This window comes from Rhododendron vialii, chromosome 10a, assembly GCF_030253575.1.
Source record: "Rhododendron vialii isolate Sample 1 chromosome 10a, ASM3025357v1".
NCBI classification, from domain to species: domain Eukaryota; kingdom Viridiplantae; phylum Streptophyta; class Magnoliopsida; order Ericales; family Ericaceae; genus Rhododendron; species Rhododendron vialii.
Genome location: NC_080566.1, coordinates 23,101,870 through 23,109,479, shown reverse-complemented (window position 1 = coordinate 23,109,479; position 7,610 = coordinate 23,101,870). Strand labels below are relative to the sequence as shown.

At 45.3% G+C, this 7,610-nt stretch overlaps 1 protein-coding gene across 1 annotated transcript; it reads right to left on the bottom strand.

Moving 5' to 3' along the window:
* Positions 1–501: 501 nt before the first annotated feature.
* LOC131303007 (uncharacterized) lies at positions 502–2,040 on the bottom strand. The gene is made up of 3 exons (XM_058329798.1): positions 1,788–2,040; positions 1,282–1,646; positions 502–1,167 (listed from the first exon to the last, which is right to left on the bottom strand). The coding sequence occupies exons 1-3, from the start codon at positions 2,038–2,040 to the stop codon at positions 502–504; spliced, it is 1,284 nt and encodes a 427-aa protein (XP_058185781.1).
* Positions 2,041–7,610: the final 5,570 nt, after the last annotated feature.

Sequence of the window (7,610 nt, the reverse complement as noted above, 5' to 3'; positions counted from 1 at the left end):
CAAGGAAGATATCAAGGTCAATGAAGCAAACATCACTGCCACCTCTGATGAAATTCAAGATCTCAAAACCCAATTGGCACTAGCTGAAGGCCGACTAGAAGACTTTCGGAAGGAATCCAAAATCCTGGCCCAACGTCATGAAAAATTGAAGGCTGGATTAAAAAGCCAAAAAATGAAGCTGAATCTCCTGGTTGAAGAAGTCCCAGGCCTTCATGGGCAGCGGGATACGCTTGAAGCTCGGCTTGCCAACCTTGACACCTCGTGGGCAAACCTCAAAAGCAGTCTTGAAGGCCTTCTGTAGGTCTTGACCTCAAAAACTTTTACTTTTGAACTTTGGTTTGTAATAATTAGTTAGTCTGCTTCTTGCCTAGCCTGGAACTTTCCTTTAATTGGCCAAGGCAATGGTTTGGTTTTGATGATAGGCGGCCTGAACTTGAGGCCTTTTTGAATTTTGCATAGTAAGTACTACGGCCTCCGTTCAGGCCTTGCCATGAAATTTCATTATGGTTTGGTAGTTTGAATTTCTCCACAGTCTCTCATCTCCCACATAGAAGGATAGTGATGCTTTAGGTACTTTCCATTTGTTAAATGCTTAAATAAACCACCATTTAGGTCCATAAGAAGATAAACATTACCTCTAAGGACTTGAGCAATCTGGTACGGTCCTTCCCAGGTTGGAGACCACTTGCCATATCTTGGATTCTTTTCTCCTAAGGGGAAGACTGCCTTCCAAACCAAGTCACCCTTAGTAAAGCTCTTTTTCCTTACACGTTTGTCATAAGATCTAGCGACTCTTCTTTTCTGAACCAACATGTGATCAAGGGCTGCAAGCCTAACTTCGTCCAAGTCTTCAAGCTTCATCAGCATAGCCTGAGTATAATCTGCAGGAGTGAGGCCATTTTGATATGCTATTCTTGTTGACTTTACTGCCACTTCCATTGGTAGGACTAGATCATGCCCATATACCAACATATAAGGAGTTATATTGGTGGCTTCCTTCTTTGAGGTTCTGTAGGTCCATAAGGCCTCAGAAAGCAATTCATGCCAGGCCCTTGGATTATCTTCCACCATTTTCTCGATAATGTTGACAAGAGTCCTGTTGGTGGATTCAGCTTGGCCATTTCCTTGTGCGTAATAAGGAGTAGAATTGGAGATAATAATATTTTGCTGTGCAGCAAAGTTAATCACTTATTCTCCCATAAATATCGTACCCCTATCTGCAACCAAGTGTTTAGGCAGTCCAAACCTATGGATGATTCTTTCCTTGATCACCTTGATTACCTTTTGTTGATCCACAGACTTTAATGGTACGGCTTCTGCCCACTTGGTGAAGTAATCCGTGGCTACCAAGATGTAAGTATGATTTCCTGAAGAGGGCGGATAAATTTTTCCAATTACGTCAAAGGCCCAACCTCTAAATGGCCAAGGTTTGACCACAGCATGATAATCAGCTGCAGGAACACGCTGAATTGGGCCATGGGCTTGGCAAGGTTGACATCCTTTAGAAAAATGAATACAATCCTCTAAAATGGTTGGCCAATAGTAGCCATACCTTCTGATTAGCCATCTCATCTTAATTCCAGATTGATGGGCGCCACAGATTCTTTCATGGACTTCACTCATGACCCTCATGGCCTCAAGATGCCCTAAACACCTTAAAAGTAAATCATCCTCAAAGCTTTTCTTGTATAATTCATCGCCCACGAGGATATAGCTCATAGCCCTTCTCCTTAACTTCCTAGGGGTTCTGTGATGAGGCCTCCTTAGGAAGGAAATAATAGGTGTACGCCAATCCTTTTCTAGTTCATCATCTGATTCTTCACCTGTGAAATCAGAAGTAAATACCTCCAGTACTAGACCTCTCCTTCTAACAGAAGGTAACAACCTTTTTTGGACTGTGATGATCTTGTGGATTGTTTCTAGAGCTAGCTTCAGACCTGTTGAGGCCTGAGCCAAGCGGTTGGCTTCGGTGTTCATACTCCTTGAAACATGTTTGACAATTACATTATCAAAATCTTGAATTAATTGCACTGCTGCCATATTATAAGGAGCCAAGTCCTCATTATAGCATTTGAAAGTTCCCGCCAAGTGATTGATTACATGGTTTGAATCCCCAATAATCTTCACTTCTCTGGCCTCTAGATCTCTTAGGATCTCAAGGCCTATAAGAACTGCTTCGTATTCAGCTTGGTTATTTGTACATGGGAAATCAAATTAGAAGGACAATTCAGTCCTCAGGCCTTGAAGAGAAATAATAATTACTCCACAGCCTGAGGCTTGCTGAGTCCTTGATCCGTCAAAGAGCAGTGTCTAAGGAGTAAGTGATATCTCGAGGGTGCTCAGACTTAACTCAGACTCATCGCCGATATCCACGCATGGATGATCAGCAAGAAAATTCGCTAAAGCCTGGCCCTTTACAGCCTTTTGAGGAACGTATTAAAAACTAAACTCCATTAGAGCTAAAGACCATTTGCCGATTCGGCCTCTCATGATTGGCCGAGAAAACAAGTATTTAACTAGGTCTGTTTTACTCATAATGTAAACCAAAACAGGAAGCATGTAGTGCCTCAATTTTATCGCTGAGAAGTACAAGGCAAGACAAATCTTTTCAATAGGAGTGTATCGCCTTTCATAAGGAGTCAACAACCTACTCAAGTAATAAACCGCCTGTTCCTTTCCTTGAGCGTTATCTTGAGCCAAGAGACCTCCAATAGAGCCTTCAGCTGCTGAGATGTAGAGCTTCAATGGCCTGTTCTTGATAGGAGGCATAAGGACTGGAGCTGTTGCTAAATAGCCTTTGATTTCATCAAAGGCCTTTTGATGGTTTGCCTCCCAAACAAAAGGGTCATGGTCCTTCAGCTTCAAGAGTGGAGAAAAGACTTGAACCCTTCCAGCTAGGTTTGAGATAAACCTTCTCAAGAAGTTGAACGAACCCAAGAACTTTTGCAACTCCTTCTTGGTGGTAGGAGGCTTTGCTTCCATGGTTGCTTTGGCCTTGTTCTTGTTAACTTCAATCCCTCTGTTGTGGACCAAGAATCCAAGGAACTTGCCTGCGGAGACTCCGAAGGCACATTTCAAGGGGTTTACTTTCAAATCAAACTGTTGCATTCTCAAGAAAGACTTCCTCAAGTGTTCCAAATGTTCATCATAGGACTGAGACTTGACCACGATATCATCAATGTAGATCTCCATGAAATGGCCAATGAAATCATGAAATATGGCATTCATTGCTTGCTGGAACAAAGCACCAGCATTCTTTAGGCCGAAGGGCATTACGACCCACTCAAAGGTTCCTAGGGCTCCAGGACACCTAAAAGTGGTCTTAGCCGTATCGGCCTCATTGATAAAGATCTGATTGTAACCAGATGCCCGTCCATGAAGGACAAGACCTTGTGACCAGAAGCTCCATCTACCAACTGATCTACGACTGGCATTGGATACTCGTCCTTTGGGGAAGCCAAGTTCAAGTTTCTAAAGTCTACACACACTCTGACCTTGCCGTTCTTCTTAAGGACTGGCACAATATTAGAGAGCCAAGTAATATACCTGGCTGTGCGTATGAATCCAGCATTGAAGAGGCGTTCGATCTCATCTTTGACCTGTAAGTAAACCTCATTGGACATCCTCCTTGGCAGTTGTTTGAAAGGTCTGAATTCTGGTTGTATAGGCAACTTGTGCTCCACTAGGTCTCTAGACAGACCTGGCAGCTCTCCGTAAGTCCAAGCAAAACAGGACTTGAATTCCCTTAAGAGCTAGATGAACTTTTCCTTCACGTCCTCTGGCAGAAGTTGACTAATATATACAGGTTTGGGATTCTCTGAATCTCCCAAATTAAGTTCTTCCAAAGGATCTTGCACGTCATCCTTTAAATCATCCAACTTGGCTGGGGCTGCTTCAAGGTCTTCCAGGCGGATTTCATCAAGATCTTCAATCAGGTTTCGTCTTCGTTGATTACTTCGGCCGCACAAGCCGAAAAATCTTCCTCAGACTCTTGACTTCCCATCAGCCTCTTCTCTAGTAAATAGGCTTCAAACCTTGACAATGTGGTTCGAAGAGCCACATGTTTCTCTGCTTCTGAAGGGCTTGCTAACATTGAAAAGGGTGTTTGGATGAAGCTATAATTGGCCTACTTGACTCCGTAATCATTGGACCAATTAATTCTTGAAAAAGTGCCTTCACTTCTTCAGCTGACTTCTTGTTATGAATGGAGGCTATTTTGTGGCGGCCATACTTGTCAAGGCCTTCCACCTTCATTGGACCAACCCCTTCATCATACAGGTGGGCCTCAGCATGGTTAGTAGAGGCCTGGAATGGTCTACGGTCAGCCCATATTACCTCCACGTCGTCTTGATTCCAAAAAATAAGACATTGGTGAAGGGTTGAGGGGACTGCTGACATGAATGAATCCAATCTCTCCCCAGTAGAACATTGAAGGAAGAGTGTGAATTAACAACAAAGAAAGGTGTTGTTAAGGTCTTGGACCCTATCGTTAAATTCAAGATCAAAATACCTAGGCATGCTGTCTCATTTCCAGTGAAGTCAGTCAAGGTGGCGTTGCATGAAACCAGGTCTTGATCAGTCTTCCCGAGCCTCTGCATCGTGGCCTTAGGAATGAGATTGGCTGCTGAACCGTTGTCTACCAGGATACGATTCACTGGCATCCCATCAAGGCAACCAGCAATGTACAAGGGCTTGATGTGCTTGTTCATTGTAGGACTCGGCCTCTCAAAGATCACGCTAGCCACACGATCTTCATTCTTCTCTTCGGTCTCGTCCTTCAGCACGATCACTGAAGGCCCATTCAGTCCTACAGAGAAGGACTCATTTAAGATCTCTGCTATCTGCCCCATCTTTACAACATCACCCTCCATGGCTGTTGGAGTGTTGTCCTTGGCTTCCAGATCTGCTGGTAAGAACATGACCATGTTGCATTGCATGTTATGACCCTGTCTAGGCACAAATACCTTAGCCTGTGGATTCAACTTTGACTTGCCCCCAGAGTCTGGCTTCCTAGGTTCAAGGGTTGTCCTCTGGAGTAAAGAGACTTGTCCTGGTGGAGGCTGAATCCTAGCCTCCTTGAGAGTTCTTTCCAGGAGAGGTTGTTTCTTGGGTACCGTTCCTTGCTTTGGAGGTGGTTTGGTAACAGCCTCTTTGTACGTCTTCTTGAACGGGACTTGCTTCTGGGGTAAAGTCCTTGGAGGAGGCTCAAAGATAACCTCTTCCATAGTCCTTTCCAGAGGCTTGTATACTCTTTTAGCCTTAGGTTTTTCGACCATAGGCTCTTCCACCGGGATCTCCATCTTCATTTTCCCCTTGGGATCATCTCAATTCATGAGGTCGTCTTCATTCATGGGATCGTCAAGTAGGTCTGCTTCTTCCTCAGCCCTTCTTGCTGCCTGCTTGAATCGTTGGCGGCCTCTTCTGAGATCTGGACAAAGGTGGAGGTTCAAAGGGAAACTTTGGATGTTCAACCCTATGCCACTCATCTGGAGGAGTGACTGGAGGTTTCACAGCCCTTGATTTATCCCTAGAAGGAGAAGATATCCTCAAGTTGACGAGCTCATCTTCAATTTCAACTAACCCTGGCTGAATTCGGTTGAACACAGATTCGCGTACAACCCTTCTCCCTTTAGACCTGCGTGGCTCCTTAGGACTTGGCTCAGCCCTTCCCACAATAATGCTTTTCAGGACTGGCTTGCTAGGACTGGCGTGATGTCCACACTCTGTGCACACCATGGAACAAGGTGGTTTCTCTGGCTTCTTCACTCCTGAAGGTCTGGACCACCAAGAGTTCAGTTTTTCAAACCTTCTAACCCGCTCAGTCCTGACATCACCCTCATCATAATAAGGATCCCAATACCTGCTTGGGCTGGATTTACAAGCTGCTCTGCAAGGGGCTCCCAAACTTATTCTCTGTCTAGGAACAGTCCTAGGCATGTCCCTCATGTTGACGGAGACCATATTTGTATTCAGCCCTGAAGGAAAGGGATTGCCATCTACCCCCATGGGCTGCTTGTCTTTCTCAAGGAATTTGAACTCGCCCCGCTCAATTTTGTCCTGGATATCATTTCTAAATACTATGCAGTTATTAGTAGTATGACTCCAAGAATTGTGATACTTACAATACTCTTTGCCCTTCAGTTCTTCCGGAGTTTGAATCTTGCGACCAAAGGGCAGTTTGAGCAGCTTGTCGGCCAAGAGTTGATCAAAGATAGCTTCAGCCCTACCCACATCGAATGTATAGGTCCTGGTTGACATATTGAAAGAGCTCTGGGCTGATTGCTTTGTGGGCTCCATCTTGACAAAGGCCTTGCAAACGTATGGCTTTTTGTTGATAATTTCAGCCACTGCTACATCTGGGTCTGCCTCTGCTTCCACTGTAGCAACCTCGTAATTAGGGTCGCGGTAATACGTCCCTTTGGATGCCGTCTTCCTGTCCTGCTCTTCTGCCAAGAACTTTTCATAATGAGAAGCCTTAGAAGATAATTCGAACAGGTCTCTGAACTCCATTCCATAAAACTTCTTCTTCATTTCAAAGCCCAGGACATTTAATGCTATACGCACGTATTCGGCCTCGGGAAGGACTATCTTGCATTTGAATCGAGCAGTCTTGAAACGTAAGAGGTAGGACTCCACAGACTCTAGGTGGGTTTGACGATAGCATGACAGGTCCGCCAACGTCACTTCTTGTTCTACCCTGTAGAACTGCTGGTGGAACATTTCCTCCAACTGTGCCCAGGTCTGCACCGAGTTAGGTGGCAAGTTGATGTACCAAGTGAAGGCTGTCCCAGTAAAAGAATTGGGAAAAAGCCTCAACTTCAGTGCATCAATGGTTCCAGCTTCTCTACATTGAACTTGAAACCTGGCAATGTGCTCCACCGTTGACTGCATGCTCTCACCATTGAAGGTCTGAAATTCTAGGACTCTATAACCCTTTGGGAAAGGTGTATTGTCCACCTCCTCGGTATGAGGCTTCCTATACATTGGCCTTCCCAAAGGTCTGAAACCAGGTCCTAACTGCTCCTGGAGCAGGTTCAAGACTTGATCCCTTCCCATGACTAGGTCTGGCTCAGGAGGCGGCTGTGGGTGCGCCTCTTCTGCCTGCTGGTTCTGGGTTGGACTTGCCCCCCGAGTATCAGAGCTTTGAGGAGTATGTGTAACTCCTTTGTCCTTTCCAGAGCCCTGGCCTCCTTGCAAAGGCCTTCTGTCCATCTTGTCAGACTTGTCAAGCTTGTTCTGGTCCTCGACCAAAAGAAACCTTTGATCGTTATTTGGAGGCGTTGAAGCTCCTCCAATCACGACTTCATTCTCTTTTTGCCCCCCGAATGCAGGGCTATTAGACGAAGTTGCATGGTAAAATGTCTGAGGAGAGGGAGGAACCCCTAATAAGCCAGCTTGGTCTTGACCATTGCCAAAGGCACCAAACTGTGGAAAGCCCTGCAGCTGAGGAGCGAGCGGTAGCCTCTCTGTAAGCGTAGCAACCATTTTGTTGACTGCTATGGTCAGAGGTTCCAAGGACAGAGTGAACGATTGCGAGATTGACTGCGTAACATTGTGGGAGATCTCACGTCCCGCCATGAACATATAATTTTTGACGCTGTCGGTAGCGT